General features: G+C 39.6%; 2 protein-coding genes across 3 annotated transcripts; one reads left to right on the plus strand and one right to left on the minus strand.

Moving 5' to 3' along the window:
• The first annotated feature begins 221 nt into the window (after positions 1-221).
• On the plus strand, positions 222-1,370 carry LOC104590724 (uncharacterized). The gene is made up of 3 exons (XM_088893821.1): positions 222-1,106; positions 1,204-1,218; positions 1,281-1,370. Exons 1-3 carry the CDS (start codon positions 222-224, stop codon positions 1,368-1,370), a joined length of 990 nt encoding a protein of 329 aa, XP_088749947.1.
• A 14,222-nt stretch (positions 1,371-15,592) lies between these two features.
• LOC104590723 (uncharacterized) lies at positions 15,593-19,473 on the minus strand. 2 transcript variants are annotated; one of them, XM_010249461.3, is made up of 2 exons: positions 19,141-19,473; positions 15,593-16,352 (listed from the first exon to the last, which is right to left on the minus strand). In XM_010249461.3, exons 1-2 carry the CDS (start codon positions 19,351-19,353, stop codon positions 15,927-15,929), a joined length of 639 nt encoding a protein of 212 aa, XP_010247763.2. In that variant the 5' UTR covers positions 19,354-19,473; the 3' UTR covers positions 15,593-15,926. The 2 variants fall into 2 exon arrangements, 1 of the variants encoding a protein (XP_010247763.2); XR_016079135.1 differs by lacking the exon at positions 19,141-19,473 and adding an exon at positions 17,263-18,285 and having other exon boundaries at positions 16,213-16,352.
• Positions 19,474-19,589: the final 116 nt, after the last annotated feature.

Here is a 19,589-nt window from a genome sequence, read left to right on the forward strand (position 1 = left end):
GTTTTTCTTTGGGCATGAACACCTTCTTTAGGAGATATTGCATCTTCGTATCAGGTATATCCCTCTCCTACTGTTTTGGTTCAAATCTGGTTCGGTTCTTGGTTCAAGATTGATCCTTGAAAAATGCAGTTTTTCTAAAACAGGGAATGTGATTACCACATGGGAGAGAGAAATTTTTGAAATTTCGCCCTACCGTCTTGTAGGGTTCGGCCATCCATATGATGGATCTCTCATCCCTTCAGAGAAGTAGGAAGGAGCTGAATGAACCTAGTGAAGAAGCATCTAAAGATACAACTAAAGAAGAGAAAGAAAAGGAGACACCATTACCCCAAAAAAATTCAAGCGGAAAGCAACCCCAAGCCATAGTCATCGCTCCACCTTTTCCTAGCCGATTTGCAAAATCCAAGAAGGAGGAGCAAGACAAGGATATTATCGAGACATTCCGCAAAGTTGAGGTAAATACCCCCCTCCTTGATGCAATCAAGCAGGTACCCCGCTATGATAAATTCCTTAAGAAGTTGTGCACCACTAAGAGAAGGCTGAAAGGCGATGAGAAAGTCCATATAGGAGAAAATGTTTCAGTAATTCTCCAAAAGAGATTACCCCCTAAATGCAAGGATCCAGGTATGTTCACTATCCCCTGTAAAATAGGAAATGTCCAGATCAAAAAAGAAATGTTAGATCTAGGAGCTTCGATAAATGTCATGCCCCATTCTATTTACATGACCATGAATCTCGGACCACTGAAAGAGACGGGTGTGATCTTACAACTCGCTGATCGATCTACTACACACCCAAAGGGGGTTTTGGATGACGTCTTGGTCCAAGTTAATAATCTGGTCTTTCCTGCCGATTTCTATGTGATTGATATGGAAGAAGATGATTCTTCCAATCCAACTCCAATTTTGTTGGAAAGGCCATTTCTTAACACCTCCAAGACTAAAATCGATGTGCATAAGGGGACACTTACCATGGAATTTGATGGTAAGATTGTTAAGTTTAATATTTATGATGACATGAAATATCCTACTGATGATAATCCTGTTTATTTCGTTGATGTGATTGATTCTTCAGCACAAGAGGTTTTTAAACTTGATGGGAAGGATGTATTGGAAATCACCATTAGTAAGCATCCTGAGAAAGACGAGTAAACCTGGAGTTCTAAATTGCAATAAACTGTTGCAGCATTGAATGGTTCTCCAGAGTTACAACAGTCAGGTAATGCTCCTTATATTATGTTGTTGACTTTTGACAGTAAACTTTTACCCTCTATTTTGCAGGTTCCAGATTTGAACCCACCCATGATAGATGAAAGGGGAAAGCACCGGAAGTTACAATTACAAGACCTGGAGGATCCGGTTTATGATTAAAAATAGGGAAGTTTGTTTTTTTTTTTTTTCTTTTTCTTCTTGTGTTTGCATTTATAGTTTAGTTATTTCCACTTTTTCTTTTCATTGGGGACAATGTAAGTTTCAAGTGTGGGGGAGGGGATTTAGGCTGTGTTTTAAAATTTGATTTAGGTCGTGTTTTTCTGCATTTTATTAAAAAAAATCAACTCTTTTGGAATCAATTGAAACAGTGTTCTGGGAAGATTCTTCTGAACTGAGTAAATAAATATGATCAAGAAGTGCACGACCTATCTAAAGCCATTCCCTTTTAAGCTAGTCCTAAATTCAGGTTTAAGTAAACATGGAAAATACTTTACCATTGCTACAATTTGTAGGATGGAGCATAAAATGCACCTACCAGTCAAGTAATCCGATGGTAGGATGGAGCATAAAATGCACCTACCGGTCAAGTAATCCGATGGTAAGATGGAGCATAAAATGCACCTACAGGTCAAGTAATCCGATGGTAGGAAAAACTCTACAGTTTTCATGTTTTGAGTTTTGATAGATTCGGACTGCATCAAGGTCAAAATCGAGCCCGAAGTCTAAGCCAATTCGCAGAGAAGCCCAGTTCGCAGCAAAAGCCCAATTCGCAGAGAAGCCCAGTTCACAGAGAAGCCTTGCAGTGGCCCAATTCGTTGAGGAAGCTCAATACGAATGCAAAAATAAGAAACATCAAAGAGTCCTATTAGATTCAATTTTATATTATATTTCTAGAAAGATAAAAGAGATTAAGATTACCAGTTAAGAGATAGGAGTAGATTAGATCTAATCTAGGCATTATCTATTAGAGAACTAAACTCCCAATGAAGAAAGAACTCCTTAGAGGAGTAGGAGACAGCTCCCTCCTAAGTCTATATAAAGGGGGTGGACTAGCACCCAAGGCATCATCAAATCCTCCAAGAGAGCTTCAGCCTTCAAGAAGAGCAATCAGCAACCAAGGAGGAAGAAGTAGAGTTTGCCCCCTCTCATCTGGAAGCTGCGATTTCATCATGAAGTGTCTGTGAGGTTTTAATTCCTGGTTGAAGGGTTAGGGAAGTTTTGATTCTATAAACATTGTGAGATCTAATTGATTTTTATTTCAATTCATTATTTATGGGTATTCATATGTTTTCTGCGATTAACTGTGAAGATTATTTTTATTGATTAAGCAAGAAGGCGCCCTTGCTCATTCAATGAGAATGATCTATGGCCGATTGAACCTCCAGTTTCATATATGATTGGTAAGTTTGATCATGGTGGCAACTAATAGAAATTGATTGCAAAAAAGTTTTCGATCTATGTTAGGAAAATGTATGATCTGGTTTAAACGGTCCGAGCTTGTGAGATCGCTGACCAGAATTGGGTCTCTCCCCTCTTAATGCTATTAATAGATTAAATCCTAAGAGCTTGTTTAGGACTGTCTATTAATAAGAGAAGCAATCAAAGAGCTTGTTTTGGTGTCGAATTATACGAGTAGAGGTTGGCTGTTAGAGCTTGTTAATGGCTATAACCAATTTATTCGTAAACATATGAATTTATCCTTGCATCGAGGATCAATGATAAGATTCAAAGATGAACTTGTCCCTTCAACCGAAAGCTATCTCCCATCGATTTGATCCTTGCTTTCTGTTATTTTCTTTTATTTCATCTTATTTTCCTTAATTCAACAACCCCCTACTTCGTATACTTGGAAATAAATCCACCCAATCCCTATGGAGACGACCTTGCTCATCACTATATACAAATTATTCACTTCGAGCAAGACTTTTTATCTTTGGTTGGATTCAACACCCACCAAGTAGCAAGAAAAACAAGATAAGTAAATCTCCTAGAAGAAGTAGGTCGCCTCGAAGCTGGCATAGCAGCTTGCCATGAAGAAAAAGTAGGTCACCACCTTGGAGCTTGACTCAATGACAAACCACTCCGCCTCTGTACAACAGCTCGCCTTTGACGAGCTGAAAAGATACCTTAGTTCGCCCCCTATTGACCAAACCCGAGACCGGGGACGAGCTCAAACTTTACCTCTCCGCAAGTGATGAGGTGGTTAGCTCGGTCCTAGTATGAGAAGTGCATAAGACACAACGACCTGTCTACTACATGAGCAAAGTCCTACATGCTTCTGAGACCCGGTACCTAGACATAGAGAAGCTCGCCTTTGCGCTAGTGTTAGCAGCTCAAAAACTAAGGCCCTACTTCCAGGCCCATACCATCGTAGTCCTGACCGATTGACCGCTGAGGCAAATCCTTCAAAAGCTTAAGGTCTCAAGGAGACTAGCGAATTGGGCAATAGAGCTCAATGAATACGACATCCGTTATGAGTTGCGACCAGCGATCAAAGCATAGGTTCTGGTAGACTTCCTTGTCGAGTGTACCATCGACTCGCCGACCCCTAAAGTGACTAAGCTCGCAACCACGTCGGAGGCATCAACCAGTGCAACGCCAGCTCCATCTCATGAAATTGTGAGTTGGGATGAGGATCTCTTGATACTCCTTGTGGCCGGCTCATCCAATCAGAGTGGAAGCGGAATTGGGTTAATGCTCTACGGACCTAGCAAGGTGAACCTAGAATACGCGCTCTAGTTTTTATTCTGAGCTTCAAACAATGAGGTCGAGTACGAGAAACACATAGCCAGGTTGGCACTAGCGAAGGAGTTCGAGGCCAAGCATCTTGTGGTTTGTAGTGACTCCTTCGTGGTAAACCGAGTGAATGGTGAGTATGAGGCTTGAGAACCTGCGATGTTGACCTACTTCGACAAGGTAAGAGAACTACCTAGCTTCCATTCTCGATATCTCCAACAAATTTTGAGAACGAAAAACATAGAAGTCGATGCCCTCTCCAAGCTGGCGAGCACGATTGACTTGACAAAAAGAACAGTCCACATAAAAGAGCTACCTCGCCCATCGATTAAAAAAGGGGCAGAAGAGGTCGCCAATATAACAACTACAAAGCCGAGCTGGATAGATCTAATCTTCGACTACCTAAAGCAAGGCATATTGCCAAAATAACGAAATGCAGTTTGGCTTATAGAATGGAAAGCAACTTGCTATGTGATAGTAGGTGAGCAACTCTATATAAGATCCTTCATTCTACCATATCTACAATGCCTACGCTAAACTGAGGCAGATCGGGTGTTACACGAGATCCACGAAGGGCTTTGTGGGGGACACTTGGGAGGCCGAGCCCTAGCTCGAAAAGCCTTACAACAAATGTACTACTAGCCCACCATGAAAGTAATGCGGTCGAGCCGGTCCTGAGATGTAATAAATGCCAGTGACACGCCAACATCCTACACTAGCTAGTATGCGCTCCCTTCTTTCCCCAAATTTGATGTTCGAGAAGAAACCGTGGTCTGCCCAGCCTGAGACCGAGCTAATAAAACAAGCGACTTATGAACCATCCAGAATAATTACCCTTACTCAGAGTTACTCTCTTCACCGAGTTAACGTTGGCTCGAGAGTGGGGGGAAATTGATGAGGGGTAATTTGGTCCTCCCAATTATACAGTGACACGTGACTCTCAAATGACACCTCAGCGCCAAGTCAGTGAGCTAGCTCAGTAAAATTAACTCAGAGCATCTCACCCAGGCTGACCTCTACCTCGGCAAGACCGAACTAGCTGACCCCGTAGGATTATGGTGAGTTGTCCTAGGAGTCGATCGAGATGTAAGGACTTAAGGCGGCCTGCTAAGGAGATCTAGCTAACCACCCCGTATAGTTCCACCTCGGTAAGGCCGAGCTGGTAGACCCATAAGATTACGATGAACTGTTCTACTAGTTGATCGAGATGAGAGGACCTAAGGCGACCTACGAGGAAGAGCTCGCTAACCGTCCTCAACAGTTCACTACAAAGGCGCCAATAGCGCGACCATTAGAACGGCTCACCATGTCGCGTGCCTCGACTTTACTTAGACAGATTGTAACCCCCGCGAGGATCTCGCAACTGACACATTAACGTGCCAGAAAAGAAGGAAATGGCTCCCCAAAGAGCTCAAGACCGTTACCTTGGCCACCTGAGTCCAAGGACCTATATAAGGCACCCAGATTCACCTAGAAAGGTATGCCAACTAAACTTCTAGAGCTCTCTCACTCTTTCAGATATCTTCTTAAACATCTACTAACTTAAGCATCGGAGTGCCCTTCCCGGGTAAAAGACACCCGGGCACTCTCATCTTCCATTCCTTGCAACACACATTAGCTCGGACACTCAAACATTAGCTCAACCTTCACAACTCAGCCAACCAATTTGACATCCAGTCAGAATCCACATCACAGTACACGAGGGAGCATCCAGATTGTGTGACATCAATACCTATTATCAGTTGAACATATGTAGCTAAAGGATTGTAATAAGAAGCATTGATTTGATTATAGGGCTCGGTTCAATGCCTGAAATTTATTAACTTATTGAGGTATAGACGTATAGTCATATTTTTGTGCTCAAAATAGATATGCAATTTATTATTAGAGTAGTTATTTTGGACTTTGCATTAATTCTTCCTTCTTGCCCTCTTTGTCTGCTTAGAATGTAATTTGACCATTGGGGTAGCAAACCAATATATAGTATAATATATCTCTCATTTAACAATTTAATAGATCGTAAGGTTCACATTTATGCAAGAATGCCATCACCTCCCATCCATGATCACAATGTTTAATCAACAAATGTTCCCTTAGCCTCTATAGGACCCTCACCCTCTCATTTTGTGTCTAGTCCATCCCCTATAATCATGGTTGACATTTTTTATGACTCCTCTCCACATGAGACAAGTCAAACGACAAATAATGCAAGCAATCCCATTACCTCTCCTATCACATATGGTACTCAAACTAGATCTTGGAGCCCTATTGAAGAAGATGGTCCAATACCAAAGTCAAAAATACAAAAACAAAACTTTAGATGTATGAAAGGAATTCAAAGAGGTTGAACTTAATAATGGAATGAAGAAGGCACAATGTGTCCATTGCAAGAGTAAATTATCTATACAATCTATTGGGGCAACAAGTCATATGGGCCGACATTTAAAAACATGTATATCAAGAAAAGTAGCTCAAAAAGCTAAGAAATAGTGTAAGCAACAAATGACCTAATGTGTGCGCAAGCTACACATAACTTCTAATGTTTTATGCATGGTTTTGATGCTGATTTGTATAGTTCTTACCCTAATTTATGTTGATTTCAGGAAATTAAGAATGTGGACCAGCTTAGAGGGAAGATAGCATAAAAACATGTAAAAGGGGCAAAAGTGGAGGCAATTCGGCCCAGCTAGAAGAAAGGCCCAACCGAGAATCCTAAGGAGGGCAATGCGGCCCATAAAGAAGCAAAGCACTCTATGGGGGAACCCAAGGAGAGAGCCTAGCCGAAGCTCTCCAAGGGAGACTTTTCGGCCCAGCAAGGGGGAGGCCCAATTGCAGCCCAAGGAGATCCTAAAGACGGCAACCTTTTAGAAGCTAGAAGAAATTCTGAAGAGATCGAAGATTTCTGAATTTGAAATTGGAGAAGAAGCCATTCGAGGAGATCGAAGATCACCCAAGACTCTAGGTTGTCTTCTTCTTTGGTTTTGCGCAAGTGGTAACCGAATTCAGCTAGGGTTTATGCAATCTTGTCCATTAATTTCTCTTTCTTGTTAGTAATTGAACAATGTTTCATGAAATTTCAGATCTGTAATTAGTTCTCTAGGGTTATTCGATTGATTGAATGCAGTCTTGATGTTTCTTGATTAGGATTTTAAATGTTAGAATAGCTTGGCCGAATTGATCTTGAATATTGGACTGTCTGAATTGCTTAAGAAATAATTTAGATAATCTGCTATAGTTGTAGCCGAATTGTTCTTGAATCTTGGAATGTCTAAATTACTTGAGAAAGAGTTTAGATAATCTGATCTACTAATCAAGAACCGAATTTAATACAATTTAGAGATAACTTGTATGATTCAGTTGGTGTTCATTCAAATCTGAAATGATGCCCTTCGAATTTTTGAGCTTAATGCATGCATGGGGATTAGATTTTTGATAGAGATATAAGAATCACCACTCATTGATAGAATGAGCATGTGCTCGAGAGAGGCTGTTCATGCACTTAGGGTTTCACCAAACCATGACTGAATCCCAATTCAATTTAATAACCTTGAGAATTGATTGCTGGACCAAATCTGTAGTGTTTTCATACAACTTGTTTTCTTGATTGCATAAAAGGTGTTTGATCCGAATTGATAGAGATAGTTTGCTGGTTAGAAATTCAAATTTTGATTAGGATAAGAATTCAATTTATCAGATAATAAATGGCAGATGTATTACTAGTAGTTGCTGTATAAATCGTCGTGGGAATGATACTCTATTCATCACTTTCTTACTTGATCGGCTAGTGCACTTGCTAGTGTAAGCAATACGCATCATGACCTTCAATTTTCCACCTGTGGACTCCAATGTTGATGTAGACATTGTATGCCCCCCTCTTTTAAATCCTACTATCGTTGCAAAGTATGATCGTTCTAAAATGAGGGAAGAAATTGCTCACTAGGTGCTTATGCATGAGCATCCATTTACCGTAGTAAAAGAGGAAAGCTTTAATTTCATAATGAAGATGTGTAATCCAGATTTTGAGAAGAATGATTGTATAGCTGTGTATGATAATCAAAAGAAGAAATTGAAGAATTTTTTAAAAGGGTATTTCAAAGATTAGCATAACCATTGTTAGCACCCAATTTTTGCTCGGTCCCTTCACCCTACCTCTTTGTACTCCCCTCTTGCACTCCAAAAACTTGAAACACAACAAGATCAACCTGAGACTTTCCAAAACCTGAGAAACACAATCCACATGACAAACAAGAACCTTGATCAGACATCACCCCCAGACTTGAGAAACTACAACTTAGTTATACATCAATTTTCATGACTAAACTGCAAAGACCCATTGTTCATCATGCCAACTTCCTTTCTAACGACCCCGATCTATGTGATATTCAAATTCCAACTCCTCCGAAACCAAATCCAACATATCCATTACCCCAAGATCACTAGAAAACAATCAACTAACAAATCTCATTACAAATCTACGATGACCAATCACAAAAACATCATGATCCCATTCCGATGGCCCTAAACGATTACCCAGATTGACCATATCTTTCTCAAATCAAAACCGTCCACTTGAATCCTCACACTAATCCATGCCAACCTACTAAATTGTAGCTCAAAATTCCCCCATTTGACCCATCATCAAGCTTAGATTCTAGTTCAGCAAATCTCATTAATTAGAGTTTACCATCCATTATCCCAACTTCATATGACCAATCAGACCTTACCACTGTATTCGGAGACCGAGAAAACCCCAATACGTCAAATTTTACGACCAAACACCTCTGTTTAACCATTGAAAAAGTAAGATTCCATTTCAGTCTCTTTCGTTTATTGAAAAGCAATAAGCTAAGACCATGATATGAACTAAAACACTCAATCCACACCTCTGATCAAATATCCATCACTTCCATTAGATTCAGGATGTTCAAAAGTGCCAACCCACCGAATTTCATCCCAAAATCCCCTCGTTTAACCCTTTATCAAACAAAGATTCTATTTCAACAAATCTCGTTATTCCGAACTTGTCAACCATAGATCTCCATCATCCTGAGCTCATTTGACCAATCAGACATCACCACTGAGTTCAGAGATCCAAAAAAAAAACTCATCACATCAAATTTCATGACTAGATTCATTCGTTTGATCTTTAAACTAAAAAGATATCATTTTGACACACTAGATTAAATTGCCACGTCATTTGTCCCAACCTGAAGTCCCAAAAGGATGATGGCTGATTTCAGACCCATTCTTGACCCATTAGAACACTTGGACCAATGAAATATGGCCTAATAGGCTTAAAAAGCCCAAAAACCCAAATATACCCCTACTTAAAACCAAGAAAAGACAAAATAGCATTTAAAAGTCCATCAAATTTATATTTTTTGCCACTAGCAATCCCAAATACGGGGCTGCAACGTCTGCCACGCCCTAAGCTCCCATTGAATGCACAAAACCCGTGAAAACCATCCCCAAATCAAAGAAAATGTTTCACCAAACAGGAAAGTATAGCTGAGCATCCATTTCTTTGAAGAATTTTTACCTTTTTTTGTGAAAAAACTCTATTGAATCCCAAACACTATAGCTGGATGAGTTTTAGACCCATCTCCCTTCATTCTCTATAAATATTAACCTAATTCAAGCTCAAAAAGGAGGACTGAAGAGAGGAAACCTGAGAGAGGTCCCTCGAGAAAGAAAGAGAGAGAAGGAAGGGAGAGTTTTCCAACTTTTGTGGAATACCCATTCTGCTTGTAATCCCAAAATCCCTGAAGCCAAACTTAAGCATCATCCCTTGTCCTCCAAACTTAACACTAGAAATGCTCAGCCTAGCTCCGACCTTACTCAAGTTCCGTTTAAAGTCCTCTTAGTTGCTAGAAAACTTTTGACAAGGTACATACGAAAGGTAAGTCTTTTTTTAGTTATCCTGGGTTGCTTGAGATTATGAAATGTTGGAGAACCATCGTTTGCAATTTCTTCTTGATTGAGAATAGAGGCAAACAGGCGAGTGTCTTAGGGAAATCAATACCTAAGACTCGATAACATCACCTCAAAACCAGTCTTAGGAGAAATTGAAAGTATGTTCCTCTAGATTTGAGAAATTCTTACAATCATTTATGTTTCTCTCTGAAAGAAATTGAGTTTGAACAACTCCTGTATTGGGCTATTATAGTAGCTTGGAGAGAGGGGTGCCTAACACCTTCCCTCTCCCAATCCTTAGAACTCGAAATCTCTTGGTTGTGTGCCTTTCCCATGGAAAACAGAGTCACTATCAAAGACTTAAATCGAGTTTTCAAATCCAAAAATGAGGGTCTATTTACTCTAAAAAATTGGTGGCGACTCCATCTCTTTGAACGATTACGAGCTTTCCGGAGCTCACAACCATTGACCTTTAGAAGTCACAAAACCAAAGGATAAAGTATATGGTGATAATTGGTCACTTTGTAGAAGCTAATTGGAGGTTACAGAAACATGTTCTCAATTTCGCCATGTTCCTCCACCTTGTCATGGATTTGATATCGCAAATGCTATTTATAAGTGTTTAAAGGAGTGGGGCCTTGAGAATAAGGTATTTACGGTTTCTATGGATAATACATCATATAATAATACATGTTTAAGGTTTTTGAGAGAGATGTTTTCTAAAAATAAGAAGTTCCTTTGTGATGGGAAATTGTTCCATGTGTAATGTAGTGCACATATTTTGAACTTGTTGGTTCAAGAGAGTTTTGGGGAGTTTAGTCACATCATTGAAAATGTGCATGAAAGTGTTAAATACATTAACCAGTCTGAAGTTGAGAAACAAACATTTTTTAAAATTTTACAGCAACTATAACTTGGTAGAAAGAAGTTGGTTATTGATTATCCTACTCGTTGGAATTCAACATTTGTGATGTTGTCATGTGCTTTAAACTTCAAACATGTGTTTTCAATATTTTAAGAAAGGGAATTGGTGTGTCTAAAAGCGCGTCGTTAAACACTTCGGAACACCAGCTTAAACATTTATAATTTTTCCAACTCTCAAACAACTACTAACATAGTAAAGGGATGAAAACGGGTCGTATCCACAGGATCTCTCCTTTGACCCTCAAACACAGAAAGAAACGAAATAAAAATATGTAATCCGATTAGAGGTAGCAGTCTCCGGATTTCCCCTTTGACCCTCGAACTTCTCGAGCTAGACCTTCCGTCTTATCTGACCGAATTACAGATTTGTAGAAAAGAAAATGAAGATCAAACAGAATGAAATAAATGGCAGAAAGGAAATAACGAAACTGGAATTGAAAGAGCAAAAACTAAAACTAAAATAAAGTAAAAGTGCTTGGGATCCGATTCCAGACGTGGCAGTAGTGGTGTTGGCGAACTGCAAGTAGGAACCCCTCCTCTTGCTTGGGCGTTCTCCTCTTCCTCTACCCTTGAACTTCTCAAAATCAGCCTTCCGTCTTACTTGGGGGCAGAATCCAACCCCTTCTACAAGGCCCCTAGGACCCTTTTTATAGAGAATGGTGGACACAACTGGAAATAGGAAGAAAGATGGGGAGTGGCAGCTAGGATTTAGCAAAGTTAGGGATGCCCTAGGGTTTCTAATGGATGGCTAAGATGGTTTTGGGGTGATCCTATGGCTGAGAATGAAAGGAAAGGGCGCTCGATATTATGTAGGGTTGAGATTTAGGCACCCGAAAATGGAGGGTGTAGATTAGAACATATAGGGTTGAACGGTTAAAATTAAAAGAATAAGTGGCGCCCTAGATTGAATGGTTGGGATATAAGATGGAGAAAGTGGCTGAGATTTAATGGTAGGGGAGCTGAATGGTGAGGATTAGCATAATAGGTGGCGCCCTAGGGTTTAAAAGCTATAAAGGAAAGCCCAAAAATGGATGGTGTAGATTAGGAGTGGATGGTGGAAATTACATAGTTGGGGCAGCTAGGGTTATCTAAGGAGGAAAAGAATAGGTTAAAAAGGCTCCCTAGGGTTTGCTAAGGAGAGGGGAGCATGGTAATACAGTAAGATGGGCGCCAACTGGGTTTAGCAGATAGGAAATGCCCTCTTGTTCTCAGTTTTTCACAAAAACACCCCTTCTCTCAGCTGGTCTTCACACCAGCTTCCCAAAAACTGCACTTCAGCCATGAAAACATCTCAGTTTTCTACATAATTTGCATAGAGACCCTTAGAGGTCACATAATTAATTTTAACTGGAAAACCCTAAATTGATGCACTTAAGGCATCAAAATGCAGGGTTATCACACCCCCCAACTTAACCATTGCTATTCCCTTTGTAATCCAGACTTAAAATTACACTTAACATAAATCCTTCCCATCTCAAGATCATCCCTAACAGAATTAATCAACCATCCTGATTCCAGCATTCTCAAACTCTGTATAGATCGGTATTGGGCATTAGGGATAAAACTATCTTGTTTTGAATATTACAAAAACTTGGCTTGAAAAATCTTATTTATCCTTTCATTTGCAAACTGTCTTGTTAAGATGAGATTGATTTTAAAATCGGACAGGTATTCTTCTTATTATTTCTGAAAGCGGATTTCTACTCCTGAACTTATTTTTATTATTACCTTTCACCGTTTTACGTGAATCCCAACACTTTCCTTAGGTGAAGAGACCTGGTTACTAAGTGTTAGGTAAGTGTTTTTGGCATTTCCTTTTCCGTTTGACGCGAATCTCGACACTTGACTTAGGTGAAGAGACCTGGTTACTAAGTCTAGGGTATCCATTGACCTTTTATCCCCTTTTTTTTAATTTTTTTTTCTTTTTGCAACACTGTTCAGGGTAGTCCATTGTCTCTTAACAATTTAAAAAATTTTGTCTAATTTCTCAATCTTTCTCTTCCTATCTTGATAGGGACAAACTTAGGAGTATTTTTCAATTTCCAAACAGTTTTGACAATATTCAAACAATACCAATTTTGACTCCTATCACTTGCTACCAATTTCTATAGAATTCAATATTCTTTTATCAGTTTCCTTAACTTTTTCTATTTGGGAATCACTTTCAATGGAAAATTTTAAAATTTTCAGTGAAATTTTAATTCTCCATCTTTAAAGGCTTAGCTTCACAAATTTTTATTTTATCAGTTTCCTTAGCTTTTTCTTTCTCTTTCCTCACCCCCCAACTTAAATGCCATTATCCCTAATGGTATGACTAGAATGATGCAAAGAAGATTTGGGCCAAAATTACGTTGGGTTGCCTCCCAACCAGCGCTAAGTTTAATGTCTTCAGCTAGACACAACTATTCATCTCTCTCATCCAAACTCTCATACTCACTTTCGTTTTCATACCAACCAGGACCAGATTGGGCTAACAAAGGGGTAGATAGGTCATTCACTAGATTGTCCACTATGTCCACACTGCCTTCATCTTCCCCTAGGTTTGGATACTTAGAGGCATTAAAAAATTTAATTGGACCTTTTGTTCCCCAAATGAGATGTCCATTTCCCCCGACTTACAGTTGATATTTGCATTAGTCGTTACTAAAAACGATCGTCCTAAGATTATCGGGTTGTGGTTCAGTTCTTCGGTTGGGGTCATGTCTAGGACAACAAAATCTATAGGGAAATAATAGTTTTCTATCCTAACGATGACATCCTCGATGACAACTCGAGGAGTCTTGACTGACCGATCAGCGAATTGCAGAATTACTGGGGTAGGTTTCAACTCGCCGACCCTGAACCTTTCATAAATAATAAATGGAAGTAGGTTCACACTAGCCCCTAGATCCAATAAGGCCCTATCAAAGGTGATTCCAGAAATTATACACTAATAAGAGGAGCACCCGGGTCTTTCATTTTCCAGGAAAGTTGGTTCAGGAGGACCGCACTCACATTTGTTGAGAACATCACTTTTTGTGGGGCTGATCGTGGCTTCCTCTTTTGGGTGCATAGCTCTTTCAGAAACTTTGCATAAGTCGGGACATGTTGAATCGCATCGAGGAGCAGGATGTTAATGTATACTTGTTTGAAAAGTTCCCTGATCTCCTCATTGCGAATCATTTTCTTTTTCCGCAACGGCCCGGCTGTGAGTGCGCTAGGAAAAGGGACTACAGATTGGTTTACTTTAGGCTCTTTTTCTAAGTTTTTCCTTTCTTCTTCTTCCCCCCCCCCCCCACCCCCACCCCCAACTAAGGGTTTTTTTGACTCATTTTCTTCTTCTTTACTTTCTTTCTCATGCGAGTCTTCCAAAATTCTCCCACTCTTTAAAATTGTTATAGCTTTAGTATTTTCGAATTGGGGATTCTGAAGAGGTGGTTTAAATTGTTGAGAAAAACCCGATGGCTAATTCCTAAGGTTTGCAACCGATCAACTCGATAGTTGCCCCACTACTCTCATTGCATTAGCTTCAGCTAGCTGCCCTATTTGGCTTTCTAACCTAGCAATGGACTGTTGTTGATTTAGGATCAACTGCTGCAACTCCATAAATTGATCATCTATTGATCGGGATTGAAGGGGTTGCGGGTAGCCCTGATATGGTTAGGCCGATTGATTCCTATGGTACACCTACTGGAACTGGTTTTGTACTACTGGCCTTTGAAACTGTTGGGCCATAGAGTTGGACGAAAGCTGATAGGACTGTACATTGGGTTGATGTGTCCTCTAAGAAAAGTTATGATAGTTTCTCAACCCAGGGTTATAAGTATTAGAATATGGATCATTAGTGAGCCTTGAGAAACTTTGGGCTGCCTGAACTTATTCTTGGATAAAAGGTGGAAACTGGGTCGTAGTAGGACAGTCATCGACCTGGTGAACCGGGCTGGCATAAGTGAAACATACTTCGGGATAAGAGGTAGATGGGCCCAATTGTTGGTTAAGAGTGAAAAACTGGTCGAGTTTTAGGGCTAGAAGGTCTACCCTATCCAACTTTCTAGAAATGGCAATCAAATCCATTTTTGCCTTGGGCTCTATATTATTTTTGACCTCATAGAGCCCTGCCCTCTTTGTGGGTCCCTCTAAATCTAAGATTATTAACATAAGTTTCCATGATACCTTTGAGAGAGAAATTTGATCTTTTGAATTATACTCAAAAAGGGGAAGCTCTGAAAGGTAAAAATAGACACGATTAGTGGGGATTCCGCACACACACACACACCTTAATTGATAATCCATTTAACTATTTAAGTCATCAGCACAACACTCCTTAGACTTTGAGTGTGCTGAAACTCAATGTTAATCAGGGCTGAGAAGGGATTTTCTGAGAAGAGAACAGAGAAGGGCTGTACCAGTTGGCACAGCTCTGACTCTAGCCATCATCATGTCAAAGGATAGAGCAACTGATTTTTTTTTTTTTCCTTTTCTTTATAATTGGAGGTTCTGCAACTGATTACCGTTGATCAAGCAGTCAAGCTCAAGACGGAGATCTTTCACCATCTAGCTGTGATGGAAAACACTAACCACAAAGTCAAATTTGCATATTATTCAAATGATGAGTTAATGATTCCAGATCAGATTACTACAGATTGAACGAGCAATATCCAACTTAATCCAATAACAAAAATGGACTATAATTCGCAATCAAATTCAATCCAATTAGATTTAACGAGCATGCAAATCCAACATTATCAGATTAGATTCGATAAAAATCCAATCCATTGACACCCTATGTTTACCAACTCAGAGAGGTTAGAAAAAAAATACTGACAAAATTAAACAGGAAACTGAGCTAAGTCCATTGCATTATTGCACCCAAAACAGTTTCAACAAAATGATGCATTTAGTTAGCCTGTCATTGTATTCTCTTTTCCTTTCATCAACAATTGGTGCAGTAGTTTACAAGATCATTTACACCATGCCCAGAAAGAAGGATCTTGCAGTTGCAGAAGTGCCAAGAAACTTGTCTGTTCTCTTAGTCTCTTGGCACTTCTGCAAGATCATTTACTACATGCCCTGAAAGAATGATCACATCTACCAAAGGTGACATCTTAAGGGGCTCCTCCCAATTGGAATGAGCTTTGGACCAAGTGTTTTCTTGAACCTTTATTAGCTTGGTGAAACTTCATCACCTGGAAAATTTTCAGTACCGCAACTAGACTCTAACAGAACAGTTCCCCTGTAATTTGTCACTTGGAGATCACATTTAGATGAAAGGTAGGAGGGCATCTGGCTTGACCCAACTGGCTTGGAAATCATGCTTCTTGCTTCTGATGAAGGAGATGCCCAGAAAATAAATTTTGAAATCTCCTTATCACTCAAGGCAATACGTGCATCTCGAAATGGAGGTAAGCACTTATCTTTTGCCAATTTAAGACAGGATCCTTTGGAAGCGGCAAGACAAGCTGCCATCTCACACTCTTCGCATTTCTCTCTTGCTGCAAAATCCACAGGAGCTCCACCAAACAGGGTTCGCCACCATGGTGGTTTGCACTTGCTAGAAGCACTGATTGAACACCCGATCCTTATGCCAGCCTTCCAAGTATGAACAAGATTTCTCAGAATGTGACAAAGTCAAAAGATAATAAGACTGCTGCCATGCTTTTAAAATATAAAACGCGTTCATTTATTTTTTTGGTAATAATTGGACTATCCTGGGTTTCTTTTTTTTTTTTTGCTCCAAGGGGCTACACAACAGGGGGTAGTCCATCCCCCCAACCCAAGTGCAGGTGGGATTCAATCCCATGTCTCCGTTACAACCAGCAGGAGACCTTACCAACCAACCAATTGGCACCTTGCTAATGAGCTCATTTATTGAGAAATTAGATTTGTGGAGATATGCCTCAAACTAAAAAGTTTTAAAATAATTAGGACTAAAATAGAATGCATATACAATGTCAATTTATTAAAAGGAGAAATGATCAGGAAACAATTAGGATTGGAGACAAAGAGATCTCAATCTGACCTTTTTCACTACTTTGTTACAATAACCCATGACAGGGGAGAGACTGAAGAGAATGTTTCCCATGAAATTAGAGCCAGGTGGGCTAAATGGAGTGGTATGTCTAAAGTCCTATGTGATAGGAAACTACCACTTAGGCTAATTCTTCTTTTCATTTTTTCCAAAGTGGCAACCCACTTTGCTCAGGAGCATTCTTTTGCTTTGTACTTTGCAGCTTAGGCTCTAGTAGGGGTGAGCATTCGGTTTGTTCAGTTCAAAACCGAACCGAAAAACTAAAATTTTAATAACTGATCTACCATATGCAAAAAACCGAACCAAAGCTGTTTTTTGTTAAAACTGATCAAACCAAACCAAATTTTTATTTGGTTGTATTGGTTAAAAACCGAAATAGGAATCCACACCCAACCAAAAGCATTGGACCTTTGGCACAGCTCAATAACAAGAGCCCCAAGAAGAAGAAGAAGAGAAAGATTTCAAAATTACCTGCAGCTTGTAACCGAACGTGAATGCCTGAATCGGATGATGGTACAATGCACTCTGGAATCTGGATCATGGAATATGAACTCTGGAAGCCTTCCAATCTCTGAAATCCGAATTGATGGTTGCAGGTAGCAATCTTGCAATCTCTATCATCTGGTTGCAGCTGCTGTCATGCTGGTCTCTCACTCTCTTCTGAGTTCTCACTCCAGTTTGAAAGGTGAGAGTGAGATCATGAGATGAGAGTATGAGACGTAGGTTGGGAAGATTGCAGTCCCAGTCTCTGGCTCTCTGCACTCTAAAATAGACAACAGCATTGGAGACTTGAAGAGTTGGAGTTGGATGAAGAGAAGAAGATGAAGGGGGTTAGATGTGCTCACAAAGGAAGGACTGAAGAGGGTTTTTTTACTTTATTTTAGTTCTCCCTCTTTAGTTAAACTTCTTGAGAATTGAAATTTAAGTTTCCTAGTATTTGGCTTTATAGTTTCCACTTTCCACTAATAAAGTAATAAGTATTACATGCAACCGAGTTCGAACAGATAGGACTGTAATTATTTTGTGTTCCATGCATCAAGGTATCAAACTAGAAACAACCAAAAATATTAAAAAAATTATATAGCTTTAAAAATAAATCGGTTTTTAAAGCTGAAATATATTGAAACCAATTTTCACAACCAAAACCAAACCAAAAACCAATTAAACCGAACTAATTGAACCGAAACCGAAGTTTCGGTTTGGTTTTTCGGTTTTAACCGAATTATGCTCACCCCTAGGCTCTAGGAGCCCCTTGCACTTCTTTCTTTTAGAATATTAGGAGCATAACAAGTCTGAAAAATTCCATGCAAGAATATAAAGTCTTCTCTTAATTTACATTCTTGCCGTGAAGATACCACATGAGATACAACTTACAAGAGCTCTAACCGAACTCTTCTGAGTTCCCAAATCAAGGTTTCCATTTGTCTGCCTGTTTTAGGCATATTAGCTTTAATAATGAAATTGGTTTGGGAAAATGTACAGCAGCAATCTATCAAAAAAAATGTACAGCAGCATCAATCCCAATTGCTAAAACACCTGCAGCCAAGAGCTGGTTTTGTGCCATATGTTAGTTTGTGCAGCTGAGTAAGTTACTGCTTGGCAATTCTAAAGCCAACCAGCTCGGCCAGCTGCAAAAAAAAAATTCTTCAAAGCCTCTCTCAATAACAAAATTAATAAGCATATCTTATACGGCTACAAGTACATTTGACTGTAAGAATGCAAAATGCATCCTCCTATCAACTAAGGCATCCATTTTTCACTTCTTCTAGGAGTTTAAGAATCAAAGCAGTGTTAGTGAATGTACAGCAGTTACCACACTAGTTCCTTTCTCAATGCATAACATGAAAACATGAGAGATGGTAAAAGAATTTATCAGAGAAGAAGAGAGAAACATTCAACAAGGCCACCAAAAAGATGATATAAGGAGGTTCCTTAGTTTATTTGTTACACAGAAAACTTCAACTTTTTTTCAAGTTTGCTTATTCATTCTCCAATTCCCCTGGATATTCCAAGCTTAACTCATCTGCTCATCTTCTCCTTGTGGAAACAATTATAATCAGGATATAATCAGAATATGTATAATCAGGATGAATGTCCTCCCTGCTTCGATTATAAATGATAAGACTTAATAAATAAGCTATAAAACACTAACAAAAATACATCTAAACCCATCTCTTTATTTTCGCGGAGCTGTAGATATAGCAACTATCCAGAAACAAGTACACTTAGTCACGCCTTTCGATACCTAAACAAACAGAGCTACCCAGAACCGTAACTTTTAAACCTTAAGTTCATGGTCATTGCACGTTGCAACAGAAGATGACATAAATTCAAGTGATGTAAGAATACCTCGCATTGCTCTATAACTTTGGCCTCGCAGGCCTGAAGCGCCGATTTCCAGATCCTTGCGTCTCTGAAAGCTAGAACGAAAGGACCAATAGAGGGATCATCTGATACACCAGCAGGTATAGGTCCTCTCAGTAAAGGAATGGGATGATCAAAGGTGATTACAGTGGCAGATGGTGAGTAATCGTCGCCGTCGGCATCAGTTGATGGATTCATCGTCCTATAGGGTTTTTGAATAGGAGTTTCTAGGGTTTTGAAATTTACAGAGAGCTCCTATATCTTATCCACATGAGGAACTCGGGCTTGGAAAAACCAGCCCAATTTCAGCCCATCTAAAATTCTAATTATTTTGGGTTGGCCGCTCGGGCCGGGGAAGTTAGTATAACAACCTTAAACCAGCTTGTCAAGGTTTAGAACGTGATGTATTTTTTTTTGGGTAAAATACAAAAGCC

This window comes from Nelumbo nucifera, chromosome 8 (genome assembly GCF_055504915.1).
Source record: "Nelumbo nucifera cultivar China Antique chromosome 8, China Antique-T2T, whole genome shotgun sequence".
In the NCBI taxonomy this organism is placed as follows: Eukaryota; Viridiplantae; Streptophyta; class Magnoliopsida; order Proteales; family Nelumbonaceae; genus Nelumbo; species Nelumbo nucifera.